The sequence below is a fragment of the Cinclus cinclus genome, chromosome 6 (assembly GCF_963662255.1).
Source record: "Cinclus cinclus chromosome 6, bCinCin1.1, whole genome shotgun sequence".
In the NCBI taxonomy this organism is placed as follows: domain Eukaryota; kingdom Metazoa; phylum Chordata; class Aves; order Passeriformes; family Cinclidae; genus Cinclus; species Cinclus cinclus.
In genome coordinates, this window is record NC_085051.1 from 35360810 (window position 1) to 35377220 (window position 16411).

The 16411-nt window shown below is 36.3% G+C and overlaps 1 protein-coding gene across 2 annotated transcripts in view; it reads right to left on the reverse strand.

Annotated features, from left to right (window-relative positions):
- Positions 1–16411, reverse strand: part of PRKD1 (protein kinase D1) — a 114681-nt gene that overhangs the window by 23734 nt on the left and 74536 nt on the right. The window contains exons 5-8 of one of the 2 annotated variants that reach the window (XM_062494678.1): positions 14721–14744; positions 5929–6139; positions 4190–4267; positions 1069–1273 (exon numbers count right to left, since the gene is read on the reverse strand). In XM_062494678.1, the coding sequence (XP_062350662.1) occupies positions 1069–1273; positions 4190–4267; positions 5929–6139; positions 14721–14744 (518 nt within the window). The remainder of the gene's footprint in view (positions 1–1068; positions 1274–4189; positions 4268–5928; positions 6140–14720; positions 14745–16411) is intronic. The other variant, XM_062494679.1, reaches the window with a different exon arrangement.

The following is a 16411-nucleotide window of genomic DNA, read 5'->3' on the forward strand; positions in this document are numbered from 1 at the left end:
TTGGTATTGGGTATTTTTATTTTGAAAATTTGCAATGTTGTCTACTTAATAAAATTTGGAAATTTAAAATGTTCTGTGACGATGACTTCATGATCTAAGCACAGGCTCATATTCCAATGATACAAGGTGTCTACACATCATACACATCATACCCATGCAGATAAACATGACAGTAGTTCACTGCTGCATGAAGTAAAACTGCATATTGAAATGGATTGCTTTTTATTAGTGCAACAGCATAGTAACACAGAAATAAGGGGAACATATTACTGAGAGAGACCCCCAACAAGCAAAATAAAAGAGGAAATTGCAGGTCAAACAGACCTGTGAAGGCAAAATAAGGTACAGATTTCTTAAAAGTATAGATCCCTTGCATCAAGGAAATTACAGCTGAAATTACTTTAATTTATTATAGGTTCCCTGACAATGAATGATCCCTACTTCTTTCATACTATTTAGATAGTTCCAATAAATGAATAATGTTTCTCCTTTTAATTCACTTCTGAGGTACATTGCACAACTCAATTCCTGATTTCCTTCCTGAACAGTCATTTCAAAACACTAATCTATTTTGTAACTTGCTACAAATTACTACTTTGTCAAACATTCCTTTTTAATAAAGGCATCTAAAAAAAATTAATCTAGATCTGGTTATACCATAGCACTTACACATTTTGTTTATTTATTTAAATGACCAGGCACTGCACTGTTAAACCAGGGAAAGAATTTCTTGGAAAGTAAGTAAACAATAAATAAACAAGTATTTTATTAGTGCTTATGCACAAATAGTTTCATATAGTTTTCATACAAGAACAGACCTGTAAGAACTACTTTTGCATAAGTTATCAAATGCTACTTCATCTTGAAAACAAAGCTTCTCTTAAATGACTAATGCATATAATCACTGAAGCATTCACACTGCACTTTCAAATGCTCAACATTTCACCAGCATTCCCCATTCTAAATGAGTGAGTATAGTGACCATGTAGATGCCCCCTTGAGCCCTAGACATGATACATACAAATAAATACAAAGGAATATGGAAGGTACACTCACTCCCCAGCTCACCTGATCATCCTGTTAGACTCATCATGATCCAGATCAGTATCCTGCATTTCTCCATTGTCACTATGGCATCCTGTCATTGACAGATCTGAATCATGAGCCATAGATTCTTCCATGTCGTCTATAAAGCCACTGTTTCTTTCACTGTCATTGTCATCACTCCCTTCTTCCATGACCACATCAGACTCAGCCCCAGGACTAAGAAGGTCTGGAATATAATTTCTCAAGTTATTATCTAAAAACATGCAATACTCCAACAACATCCTGGCACATTTTAAGCTTCAAAAAAACCCTCAAGTTCTCTTTGGAAGTCGATTGCCAGCATCTAGACAATGTAAGTAGACACTTATAACATGAACTGTATATTCCTTTTTACAGGAATAGTGTTTTCTGTGAAGCCTGCACAAAGCAGCACAAAAATCAATACCACTGAAACAATGCTCCCTGACATTATTAAACAAGCCCCAAAACCAAAGACTTAGGGTTCAACTGATTTGACTATGGCATAGCATTAACAGCACAGTTCAGCTTGTATTTATTTTACATTAAACTTTCTAGTTTCCAAATTAGATAGACCTAAGCAAGATCAGAATATGAAACAATGTTTCATTGCATTGTTGTTTGTGAATGGATTTACCTGGAATATAAAATCATTAGTCCAGTCAGAAGGTAAAGACAGCATTAGTTTTTCTGAGATGTTGCAGTGTTTCAGAAATTTGAAGTAAGTTTAAAATCACATGGAACACATAAAATAGTTTATCCTAGCAACTTTTGCTGAATTGTGTCAAGGAAGGCTCTTGACAGCCAGTGTAGGCAACGTAACACATGAAAAAGCACATTGAATTGTCCGACAACGAAATGTTTGGAATTGATGGCATTTCACTGAAATTAGAAGTGCACATCTGAAAAGTTTGTTTTCATGTACAGTAGTCATAAAATATTTGGATACAAATAACTGATGTGTGATTAAGAGACACATACTTCATCTCTAGCAGAATAAGTTACTCAGTCATGAATGATACTTCACAGTGCAAAGCTCTGTCTTTGCTATTCCTACAACACTTTTAAAATCCCTATTTTTAATAAACTTACAATCAGTTAAAAATAACTTCTTACATTTAGTATATAGTGCATTTACTAATGACACTATACTTGGAATTTCATTGCTTCAGCTCTTCTTTCACCTACTATTTTAGGGAAGATGCATCACACAGCAGATGGACAAAATGACAGATACTGTATTTGGTTTATTAAGTTTGAAAATAATGTGAAACAAATTACTGTGAAAATACAAATGAGATACAAGTAAAAATTGCCTTTGATAATCCCAGGGATTCTCCATCAATCATTCAGGACGCACAGTTGAGAGTTCTACAAGGATTCTATGTATATCATACTAAGAATATTATTTGGTGTATAAAAGCCAAGCTCAATAAATTTTAAGATTGCAGCCTTCAAGGAATATATTTGGAGTAAGCCCAGAATATGCACTCTCACCCCAGGTGACTCTGCACAAGCTTTCCTGAGACAAACTATCAATTCCCATTGGCCCAGCACCACAGTCGTGTCAGGAGAAAAGTCCAAACAAAAGCAGTGCGTTGCTTGCGAAGTAATGGTGGGGAGAGGGCAGAGGGGTGTGTTGGAGGGATAAAATACAGCTACCTCAGATGGAAAGAGGGAATTTGGAGGAGTAATTCAGAAACAAATGTAAATTTTGCTCATTTAGTTCACTTGTGCAGAAGCAAAGTTTATGTTCCTTCCTGTCTTTTCACAACACTTTAGATCAATCGCTCCTCTCTAAAACTGCATCCATGCAGGAAAAAGTTTATCATTTATAAACAGATTTAGTTACTTTCTCTGACTGCAAATCTCAGGGAAAACCTTATACTCCCATCAATGGAATTAACATGTCAGGGTGTATAATTTAGTTTTTAAAAACCACACCACAAATTTCCATCGGCAACATTACTTGCACTCCTGAAAAAATAGTTGTGTTGTGGGACAATTAATGGTGAAGTGAGGTATAAATGGGGCAAGATTAAAAAACAAAAAATAATAGTGACTCCAAGAGTCCAGCAAGAGGTGTGTCAGACAGGACATTCAATAGGAAGACATCATCTACTTTCTAGAAAATCATGCACCTTGTCACATTTCAAGTGAAATACTTAGTATCTGTAATTTTCCCATTGAACATTATTTTACTAAACATAAAAATTTCATAGTGATACAGAAACATTACTGTGAAAAATACTATGAAAAATATTAGTTAACATTCCTAATTCTTGGATTTCTTGATATGTCTTCAATAAAGTAGACCACTGATTTAATGGAAGAAGAATGCATCATAAGGTTATACTCTATTAGCCTCAGCAGCAGTTTAGGCTGACAACTTAACACAGTAAAAAGCATTAGAAACTGAGCACTTCACCACACTTCTCATTCCCTTATCACACAGGAAAGCGACATTTTCAAGGCAATCAACAACTCATCTACAACCACTCCTCCTTTCCTCCAGTACCGTCTGTCAAGCCTGCCCATACACCCTTATACTTAACACAAAACCAGCAGCACACTCACGGGAAAACAGCACATAGCCAAGACTTCATTTGTGGCAACTGGTATGATTAGTTTTATGCCATCAGTAAATGGTGGAGTTTTTTTTTCTGAAGAGCATTCCTAGTTCTTCTAGGTATGTTTTTCCTTCTCAGGAAGATCATCCATAACCACTTTTTTCTCCCCTCACATTAAAAGAAAATTTTGTGCTTCTAGCTGACAGGTGAGTGCCAACTTCTCATGTGTGGCTTTTGGCTTTCCTCTGACATTCTGCATTTCCCAGGCTTTAGCACAGGGCCGTTTTGCTGCTGACATCACCTCTGTGGCAGAACTTAGCCTGTCTGCCAGTGCTGCCTATCTGGCAGAAACACACTCTGAACCGATGGTGTATGAGCTACTTGCAGCATTCCTCCCACACTTCATCTTCAACATACAACAGAAACATTGCAGAGGAAAGGCCACTCCCAAGCAATGGAAAAATGTGTGTTTGTACACGTCACAGCTTTACATTTCTCTTTTATTTATCTGATGGTTTAAACAATGACAGGAACAATTGTTAATTGCAACTTACCTCCATTAATGGCAACCTCCCCCAGGCAGTTATTTGGCACTTTAGGAGCACAGCGTTTGTGACAGTTGAATCTACAGTCTGATAAGTGAAAAAGGGATACAGCCAAATTATTCCTTTTTCTGTGACACAATTGTATTTTTCCCTGCTATCCAGCCTATAGATGTTAAGCCCTATCACTTCATTAATACAAGTCATATGTTCAGAGACTGTGCACCAGCCTGGCTCCATGCTGTCTGTCAGTGGAAGGACAGGATGAAGATGCTAGAAGTGTGTTTCTGAGGGGAAAGAAACCCTTTCCAAGGGTAGCTGGGTGGAGCGGCACTACTGCAGCCAAAGTGGTGCTCAAATTGTCTAGGGTAGTGATGAGGAGACACAAGTGCTTGGCTCCAAAGCCAGAGCTGCTTTTCCAGTGAAAGAAGCAGAATGGGTTGCAGTTTAAGAGACTGACTATATAGGAAATACTGATGACTGAAAACTGAAACACAAGAAGCCTAGCCAACAATTTTAAGTGAGAAAATATTTGTTTTTTACATCTCAAGGCAACTTCTAGACAGCTTGCAACTGCAGGTTCTTTCAGCCCTTTCCCTATTTTTCAACTTTTTTTTTTTACTTCTTTCATAAGTGTAAGTACCACTTCATTAGGTATCATGGAAATTGTTTTCTTTTAGCTTATGAACATATTTTACTTAAACTACGAGGTGTAGGTTACTAATACACCAGGAAAACCAAGGAGTCAGGAAAGAAAAAATACATTAAGCTTGTCTATATCCTTGTAATTTTTTAAGATTGAGCCAAAAACCAATCGGTACTAGAGGTACAGCAGTGCCAAACTACAGATAAATTTTAGTGTGCGTTTGTTTTTGTTTTGTTTTTTTTTTTTTAATTAGGTTAATATTTGCTTAGGTCACCAGGATTCAATATGAACTGAAACAGGTGATGCTTTGATAGATATTTTTCTTTAGTTAAATTGTATCAGAATCACACCTTCAGTTAAATGAATGCAACTTTGAGTTTCTGCAGGGTTTAAAGAAGTAACACAAAGTATAGTGATTAATTTTATGATGGTTATTATTTATTGTGATAGAAGAAAGGCGATTTTAAGCATCCATTAGCCAACATTCCAACCCCACAGCATGCAAAATGCTTTGTATTTGCAGGCTAAGGCTGGCTAAGGTGAGCCAGCAATCTAGGCTATGATCTAAGGGGTCTGACTTACTTCAGCACCTACTAAGGTATACAATGCCATGAGACTCCAGAGCACATTAGTCACACTGAAAAAATGTGGGTTTAAATTTTCATATAACCCCATCTTATTTTACTTCCATTACAACTTCCCCAAAACACCGAGCTGCTGAGGCTCAGGCATATGCTTCAATTCACTTACTGGACTTTGTAGACTGAAAACAATGAAGATAAGAATATAGTCCATTATGTTAACTGTTCTGCTGTAAGCACAGGTTCACCTATGCCAAATAAAAGATCATTTACACCTGAATGAAAAATGTGAGCCACTGCACATACACCAAAGTGTAAGAATGAACAGCCGCACAGCCAGCTCCTACAGAACACAAATTACTGTAATTTTGACTGCAGCTTAATCCAGTGTAATTGTACATGTGCCTACACATAGACAGTTTAGTGAGGAAATCATGAATAAAGCTACACAGTAACCATTCAAATACTAATTTATTAATTTTATTATGCTTAGCTTTTATGCTCCAAAAAGGACATTTACTCACCTTTGCACTGCAAACCCTGTCTAAAAAGCCCTTTGAGAAGCTTCTTGCAGTACTGGCAAACTGTTGGTCGTGTATAGGAGTGTATGACAAAAGTATGAGGCACTTTAACCTTTGACAGTAAAATCTTGTCTAGTTGAATAGGTCGTCCAATGTAGGACTGTGAATTTGACCTCTTCTCTCGCCCAGTGTACGATTCTGATGGTGTCTTTTGCTGTAAAATACAAAAAAGGAGTTTTGTATTCATTTTTAAAAGAATATCACATTCATATATTCCCTCACTTCAATAACACTCTCATAGGCCATAAAAAGTCATGTAAGTGCCCTTAGACACTAATAGAATATATACCATGCCCCTCTCAGACTGCTTTCGAAAAATTTGAATGCTACTGAACAGCACCTTTGCCAACACTACTATCATGCACTTCACATAGTGACTGAAACAGGCTTTCATTGAAAAAAAATCAAAATTAAAATGCTCATTAAAATTTCTCCTAAAAACATTTTACATTCTGATAAGAAACATTTTTTATTTTGTTGTACATCAAAAGTAACTTTTAAAGGCTGTATTTTTTGTATAAACATTAAGAAAAATATTACATTATTCTATGTGCATGTAGCTTAACAATCGAAAAACTAATACTAATTTCTATTCCCTTTATTTACAATTCTTGCTATCACTAACCTTACCACATATAGGTTATGCATAATAGATCATGATAGGTTTTTAAAGCTGCATGTGTGTATAAATATACACACATACCCCCCTTTAAAGACCTATTTTACATATATACATACACACACACACACACACACACACGTATCTGTGATGTGAGAGACACAGTCTAGTGCATGAAATCCAAAGAAGAAAGAATTTCTGGAAGAAAAGAGTTACCTTGTTTTCTCTACTAAATTAATTTAAATGCACATATGATAATTAACCCAGAAGACAACTCACCTAGAAAACTGCTTTCTCCTAATACTTGCCCTTGAGAAACAACCAAACTACACCCACAATTAACATTGAAATGAGAAAAAAAAGTGAGAAAATGCAGCTTGTTTATTTAAAACTCAGCACTGTCTCACTATCATTTGCAAATAATCTGATAACTGAAGGCTAGTAAACAAATCTCTCAGAGTGAGCCTGCACTGTTCAAAATCTGTAGTAGCTGAAGCTCCAGGTAGACATTAACTTGAAACACTGCTTAGATTCAAACACATAATGCTACAGAAATTCCTCTATTCATCCAGTCACCAAATACAGAAAAATACTTTTTTGTACACTTCTGCCTTAGACTTTTGGAATAAAGAGGAATTGAAAAGTCATTTTAATGGCAGAAGAACTTAAGTAATTAGTTCTAGGCTTTGCCTTCACAGTGTATTTACCATGTGGGAAAAAAAATAAATTCTTCCTTACAAAGTTCATATAGATTTCTTAGGTTTCTTTTCCAAGAGGCATAAAGATCCATTGTACTAACGCAGTCCTTTCAAATAAAGGGAAATATGCAACATACATTGTATGAGCCAGGTACAAATGGTCACCATAAAGAAATTAGATTGTAATAAGAAAGCATCTGTCTTTTCTTTATCACAAATAAAAGTGGAAAATGTCTGAGTACATACTCTGATATGGGTTTATGACTTCCTGAGGTTTAAATCTGCATGCTCTGCAATGCACTTAGGCATATTGGAAAACAGCAGACAATTAATTAGTCTCAATTTAAGAAAAATTTTATTTAATATTTGTTAACTACTAATAAAATTTGCCTAATATTTCTAAGGCAGATTGCACTAAGTCCTATGAAGTCAACATGAACAGGCCTGTAAAATGGAAGGCAGAAGACCATCAGAACAGAAGAATGAGAATATTCTACACAAAGTACATTGCTCAGCTAGTGCGAGCCACCTGGAAATTACAGCCCTCAGTGTTTGTGGACAGGGCAGAGTTCACAAGGAACAGTGAGAAATAGAGATGCAGTTCTCTCAGTTTTGTGCCTGTGTAGAGTAGAAACAATTTTGATCCAGACTGATGCTACTTCATAGTACTAGTTCAGTGCCTTACCAGTTACAGCCTCAACCCTACTCTATGACCAGAGACCTAACCCTGAGTTTGCTCTTCAGTGCCCACAAGAAGAGTTTTAATTGTGCACACTACAATTTAATGTAAATATTTTATTTTTGAATGGAATAATTCCTACAGGATTTGACTTAATTTGAATAACTACTTGCAATGCATTAGTCACAACACTTTGCTCTCTCTTTCTTGAATCTGGACATTCAGTGGACATTCTGCATGTAGTGATGCTAGTGTCTTAAAATGAAGTTTAACTGAAAAGGAGTGAGAATATGTAAGGGAAAGAGTTCTAGTGCTTGGTTTCATTATGTCACTGTAACAAACTAACATTTCAGTTTACCATCCTTACCACTAGAGCTATTTCTTGACAATCTTACTCTTCTCTGCAGTAATGATCCAAATATCTTCTTATGCCATCATCTCTCATAGAGCCCTGACTAATATGTAAATTAAACCTATTTTCTATGATCACTCTTTGCCTTCATTTTCCAAATTATCGCCTAATCAAAAACTATTCTGGCAACTAAATAGTACCAAAAACAGAGTCCAAATTACTTATACCTAGGTAACTTAATGCTTAAAGGATTTTAGAAAGCTGGTTTGGCAGTTTTCCTCACCAAATGCCTTGCAGGTTTTGGAAACTTCAGTAGCATTGAAGAAATGTACTGAGACTAATCTTGGGCAGCTATGATTAACAGAGAGAGACAGTCTTCCCTACAGCTTTGGTTCTGACCTAGATGTCTGATCAAATCTCAGGTGGGGTACAGCACAAGTGTGGGACAAATTATTTGATACATTTTCCCTCAGATTAACGGCAAACTTCTCAGTTTTAATGTGCTAGTGTATGTTTCTGAGAAAATGTCAGGTTGAACAAAAGTGAATTCTAGATGCTCTACATTGAGTTGATTGTTCCTGAGATAATTCTGTAACAGTTACTCATCATACCATCAGCCTTGATCAAATAAAGTTACCATTAATAAAGCTTCTGTCATGTTGTTTGGTAGGGTTTTCTTCCTCAAAATTTACATTAGTCAATGCACAGGTATAATTTCTGAAATATTTACTGCAAGTCACATTTCACATGGCTGCCAAATTGTGTTCCTGAACAGACAATTAACTAAGTTTTTGCTAGTAATTCATGTTCTCTGCAGTTCAAGCAGTAATGGATACTGAACCGACTAAACCACTGTAAGATGTCAATCTTCAAGTCCAATTTATAGAGAAAAGTATTTCAGCTTTTCTTTGCCATTCCAGACATGCTGGGCTGCTATGCACCAGCAGCATGGCATGCCATGTAAGGCACCAGCAGCTCTCAACTTACAGTGCCTTCAGGTCAAGAGGTAAAGCTGAGTTTCACTTTCTCCCATGCTAGAAAAGACATCAGAATTCACGGATCTGGTCTCACTCCTGCATGCCCAGGCCTGATCTGCCTGACTCCATTCCCTCCCTCTTCCAGCCAGAAGCAATATGCCTAATGGGTCCTGCTCAAAGGTAGCAGGGGAAGAGAAGCTGGTGACAGATAACTCATGGCAGCAGCAATTAGAGCATCTTTCACACCCTCTGATGACTGACTGATTAGGAGGAGTACCTCCTCCCTCTTGTCAGATAAGCTTCTCCTCCCAATATTATCCAAAAGTCCTGTCAAGATTCCTCAATTCAAACTTTCAGCACTCCCAGCATCAGACAGATGCCATAATTTTAAGCCTCTGAAAGCATAGGAAACCAAGAACTACCCTATTTTCACTGGAAAAGCAAGAATCTCCTCCACAAAGAACCTTCTCCTTCAGCTGGCTTGCCTGGTTTGTTAGAAAGATAAATAAGTTTTTCCTGGTAGCTAGCCAGACTACTGACTCAGCAAGTCTGGAAACTTCCCAGGAAATGACTGCTTAACCAGATTACACCATGGAAACAACCTGCACAGTTCCAAATACTAAAGAGTCCTTTATAACAATCATCCCAGCAAGGCAATCTATACTTTAACAGCTCAAGAGTATGATTTTCCAAGTGACAACAAACACCAAGAAATGTGTGCATATACTGAATACTGGATGTCCAACTAAGCTATTGACACCGATCACATCCAGATACTTTAATTATGATTTAACTGTGAGACTATCTAGCAGTTTGCTTACTCTTACAAAAAGGGGTTTGGTTTTTTTAACTCCAAGAAGGAAGATGTGCCAATCTTTTCCCCAATATGGGACATTCCTCATGACTTTTATTTAACTGATGCCTTGCTTCTTCTTGTTCAATTTCTTTGAATTTTTGCAGTATACTGAAGCCCCTCATGTGAGTTCTGGTGAGCTTTGTTGAAAGCTATTAGAAGACACAACAGTTTGTCTACATTAGCCAGAAGCATAAAATCATTGTACAGTCATTGCAGGAAGAAGACAGACTCCTACAGGTAAAAATAGCTCAGCAGATCTTTCCTGTCTCTTCGGCCCTGTCCAAATACACTGCAAAATGCAATTAAGAAACTGAAATAAATACTTATTCCCCACCAATGGATTCAGCTGTTCTTATTACCTGGATGAGTTTGACTGTCTTGTAGCACTCACATCTATTCCTTCCAGGCACAGAAATCAAAGAAACTGTAGGGAGATGCTGAAGGGACTAATGGGAAGCAATAAAAGCTAACTGCTTGGACACAGAGGTGGCCTCTTGGGAAAAAAGACAAGGACCAGTTCTGCAGCCCAGCTGCATGGGCTAGTCTAAAACATAAAAGAGACTGCTGTTTGCCTTATTTCTTTTAAAATGTTTTGACAATCCCACTAAGAATGTCCCAGGGATTCTGACAAAACTTTACCAGAAAGCTTCATGTTCTCTAAGAGTCAGAAAGCAAATACTTCCATTTTGGCAATCATGCTTGTGGAAACATGCTCAAGTCAGTAACCTTCTCTCAGAAGAGAACAGGCTACATAACCTGTACTGTCCTAAATATAGGGGTTTGTTTTAAAACTTATACAAAGAAATGCTAACCTTTTTTACCAGGCTCAATATCTAAGAAGTGTTGCAACATTATTCCTGTAGTTTATACTGGGATATTCAATCAGAAATAACAAAAGTATTCCTACAATTTTGAAATGTTTGCCTCAACAAAAGAATAAACTATTATGATCTAGGGTTTTTATTTACTCGGACTACAGAGACAAGTTATATCTATTTTAATAAACCAAACAGCAGTAACTGTTTGCATGAAGTTTCATTTTTAGTGTTGAAGCAGACTTGTTGAAACATGCATTTCCTTCCTACATTAAAGGCAGAGGATAAAGCCTTAGTATGGTCATACACAATTTCTTCACAGGAAGCTACTGTCAAGTGAGGTGCTAGATATCTATGTAACCACAGGAACTCTGTTTTTAATGCAATGCAAATGTTGACTTTCTTTTACAAATTAAACTATGTGACTGTAATTAAGTGAATTCAAAGAAATACATCTTCACTTAAATATACTGAAATACCACACTTACACTGCAATCAACTGTGTTGTCTTTCAAGGCTTCTTGCACTCCTCTCTAATTCAAGTGTGTGATTTAATCCTACAAGCAGCACAGTTAAGATAGCTAGGGTGTGAAAAACATTTCACTTTCACATGTGTAAACACATCAAAGAACTGACTTCAGTACATGCTGTCAATATTAAACTATCTACAGATGGCTATTATTATGTTTGCCATTCTTCTACTCAGACATCAATAGCAGCAGACAGTAGTTTGAATGCTCTGTCTGTAACCTGCCTTATTTTGGAAAGTGGCAATAGAAGATTACTGGGTTTCAGCAGGCATTGTGGGTCTATGCTGACTTCTCAGAACCAGCAAATTCCCAAAACAAAAGCCCTTTCTTTTTCGATTTGCTAGCACCAGCAGCCATAGTAAGAATTACATAGCACAAAGCCTTTTTTCCAGCCTCTTACAGACACAATCATATTGGGGCAAACTAGGTCAGCAAAGCACTAATGTTTTTGTTACAGCAAATTCACTTCTACAGCATTTAGTGCATGGCAGGTAGTACTGGGACTACTATTATTTTACGGCACAGCAGTGTGTAAAGTGAGCCAGTACAAATTTCCCTTCTGTGTCCTAAAATGATTTCATATGGGGTTCAGCTGAATTTGAACACTGTAGATATGCAACACTAAGAAAAAAGAGAACTACATTTGAAATACTTTTTTATTTTGACCTTTAGTATGTTTAACTATCTTAAGTTATTGTAAAAAGGCAAGAAAACTAGAAAATGCATAAAAGATTTATTAATCTTTTAATTAACTCAAATTCCTATTCAAATATTCAATTTTTCAGTGTTGAAACTGTCAGATTCACTGAGTTCTCAATTCTTAGTTCTGTTCAGTGCACGACCCTATATTCACCTGGTGGATCTGACTCTAGATCAATTTGAACATTACTCAGGATCAGTTTAATTACTCAAGCCCTCTATTTCACCTTCTATTATTTTTAAATAAACTATATTTTGGAGCAAACTCCAGGAGCTCTATCCAAAACAGCATAGGGTTTTTTACTAAACATATGGGCACGCTGCAAGTAAGCTCCCACTCAGACAGAGAGGAATGTGCAGTGTGTATCACTGGAGCATGGAAAGATAACTTGAGGGTGACAAGAACAAAAAATAACAGAATGGTATTAATTCACAGTTAACTCGAGTGCCTTCACAAGAAAATATTAGCTTTGCCTTTGAGGATCTTCAGTCTAATGAACTCTACTTCAGCCATTAGAAAAGGACTTGTAATTAGAAGTGGTTTAAGGCACCAAGATGCTCACAGCCGCAACACCCCAGCTCTTCTTTATTCTCTCCTTCAAGGGCCTTTTTTTTCCAGTTCAGTGAGCTGGAGAGGCATACAAGACTTTATAGGGACTGGAACTGGGAAAAGAAGATGCATCTTCTGTAGGAGTGTGGAAAACAAAGGCTTCTTAGAGTGGCTATTTCTGAGTCACTGGAAACAAGAACTCCTTATTTCAATAGGCTAAAACAAAAGGCCATCTGTATTAAGAGTTGGATGTGAGGGAAGAAAGAGAAAATGGCCACCTACGACTCAAGACAATTCCCTCCCAGAGCCTCTACTGTCCTAGTTCTGCAGAATCACTCTTCTATATATAGCTAAAAAGCCTCAAGCCAGCTCTGCTTATAACAAATCTACAGAGGCAAGCAACACCTGGTGCTTTGTATTCTGTCACTGACACATAAATAGTCTTTTCAACCAAAACTATTTACAATTTTAAATTATTTAGCAAAAGTAACTGTAATTCCTGATTCTTCATCAGAAAGAAAATACGTAACATTTCACTTTCATTACCTATGCCCCATGAGACACATCATTCCTATTTAAAAGCAAAGCTCAGCTAGACTTTCTCTTGAGAAATCACTTCAAGTGTTTATAAAATGGCCTTAATATATTCATTACTTACAGAAAACAAATAAAACTTCCCAAAATAATAGAAACATATATTACAAGATAGAAATACAATTCTATTGTGTCATATAAATGTATTTTGAAGCAAAACCATAGAGAGCTAAGACATTTTCTTTTAACAAGAGAAATAAGATTTTGATTTTCCTCCAAATACCATTTTTTTCCATGGCTACCTTTAACCATTGCTACTTTAGGATAACCCCCATCATCCAAATTGGTGGATTCATCATTTATCAGACAGCACTGTATTTAGAATATAATTATCTTAGATATTACAAAAACTGCGGTTTATGGATATTGTCTGGAGCTGGAATTCTGGGGCACACAGTAAGAATGTATGTTTTAGGAAGAAGCAGAAACCTCATCCCTGGAAGTGTTCAGTGGGACTTTAAGCAACGGGTCTAGTGGAAGATGGCCCTAATCATGGTAAGCAGTTGGAACTATACGATTTTTAAGGTCCATTCCAACCTAAACCATTCTGTGATTATAGGAAATGAAGTTATTTCTTTCAAAGTAATAGACGTTTGGCCATGGAAATCTTCATTTTAGCATAACAAAATATTCCTCAGACTATGTCATATTTCTAAAATGTAGTATTTCTAACATTTGCAAAGCCTGCTCTTTTCTGGTTGCATCCCAAATACATGCAAGGGAAAAATGCCAATACTTCTTAGCTTCAAAAGCTTTTGAAACTTTAAACATAAAGTAAACTTCTTTAGAAAATCCATAGTGAAAGTTAAAGAGAGCAACCTTCACCATGAATCACCCACTTAAAAAATACTTTTTTTTTTATTTAGACGACACTCTTTATATAGAGCTGTAACTTATTTGTACACTGCTCATGGCTATTTCCACATAAATATAGAATCCCAGACTGTTTGGGGTTTTTCTAATTCAACCAGAGTCTGAAAGTAAGAGCTACCCCAATGGTCGTATGTGTCAGAAGTTTATTGCTGGTGAACACTTGAATGCACAGTTTGTTCAGCTTAAGAATGAAATGCTTATTTTCTACATTACTCCAGCAAATTCCCAAGTCCTGAAAGTGAAGTTAAAATTTTTACCCATGAGTTACTACCAGTATAAAATAGGGCTTCAGTCTAACCAGTGACCTCCTTTGTTCTAAGAAATTAAAAAGTCACTTTTGCATTGAAATATTTTAATGTTCACTAATTTTAGTGTTTAGTATAAGAATTATGACCTTTACTCATCTGATTTAATTCCTGCATGCCTTCAAATTCTGATAATCATAAAAGAGGATGCTGCTGATAGCATGGTAGGGAGTAAATTCAGTACATACCTCATAGCCAGGGCTGACAGGAGACTGACAGGCAGTTGGAAAAAAAAGGAAAAATAGAACAAAGAAATAACAGAGAAAAAAAGACAGGAAATAATGTTATTTTAGAAGCAAGCACGAATGTGGGCTCATATTATACCCTCATTGTTTTTTACATTATTAATGCTTAAGAATTGCATTTGAGCAGAGACATGTAAGCTGCATTGTACTCTCCTAGTTCTACTTTGTTTTTAGCATTTCTGTTGATGAGTTTTACATTACTAAGTTAAGAATCAAAAGAAAATTTAATTCTTTGGCGGTAGATTTTTAAAGCTGTAGCCAAATATAGTCCCCATTCAATTTTCAGCTCAAACTAAATGCTTTATTGGCTAATGAAAACATTTATACCCAAACTTAAACTGTTTTGTGCATGGTGGTTCCCTATGCAAGGATAATTAAAGCATGGGTACATTTTGCATGATTCCATATTATCCTGCCTCAAAGATTTTTAAATGACAAAATTTCAAAAGATAAGGCATAACTTATTCACTTTGTGTCATTTTTCCAGAAGGCAGGCTTACATACTGTGTCTCCTATCAGGTGCCCACAACATCAACAAAAAAAGAAGAAACAACTCAGTTTGATAATTACATCTATTAAAGATCTCCAGGAATTATTCGCTCTCAACTGCTCTGACACTACATGGTAATTAGGGGTAAAAACAGATTTATTTTAGTCCAGTTTAAAGAATTGATAGATACAAAAGAGATTATATTTTGTTAGCAGTGATTCAAGTAGCACATCAATATTAGTAATGAATGATACAGCTTTATGAACAAGGTTGATATTTTTCAGTATATTCACACAGACTGTAGGAAAATGAAAGACATTCCAAAGTGCATGGTTTGATTGGCATCACCATATAAACTGTCATAAAACTTATCTCACAAGCACTGCAGAAGAATTGAGTCCAAAGGACAGATCTGGTACATGAGAACTGACAAAGCTTATGCCACTTTAAAAAAGCTAGGGGGGGAGTGGGGAGGGAGGGCAGTGAGAGAAATACATTCAAAGGAAAAAAACTAAACAGAACAAAAGACATATAGAAGCCATGTATGAGAGCATTTCTGAAAATCTGGTAAATGATACCATGATTTCATGAAATAGAAGTGAGATAAGAAAGCTATTTGATTTCTCTAGGCCCTTCCCTCTACCTATTGTAAATTTTCTTTGGGCGTGCACACGTGTGTGTCTGTGCGATGTTCTGAATCATCAACACAGGGACACCAATGTTTGCAAGTTCTCAGAGAAGTACAGCCTGCAGTATAGATGACACTTACTGCATTTCTTTACTGGCAATTTTAATGCTTTCAAACGTTCTGAAATGCATAGCTTTGCAAAACAGTTATTTTGTATGAGAATGTGTCAGCAAACAGCAGACATATAATTTGTTTTCAAATTTAAAAATTTTTGCTACATTTTAGCTGTACAGTGCAGTGCAGAATATTTATAGAGGGTATAACCAGGATGCTCACTCCTGCAATTTTTTTAAACAAAATTTGTTTTAAAAAAGAGATCAGAATTAGGGCCATCCTTCCTCAAAATTTTCTGTCTTGGTCTAAGCAATTTCTGAAACAACCTGCTGAGAATTATGATTAATCCATAAACATTTGTTGCTGTAGTTTGCAGAACTTAAGCACCCTACTCATTTATGC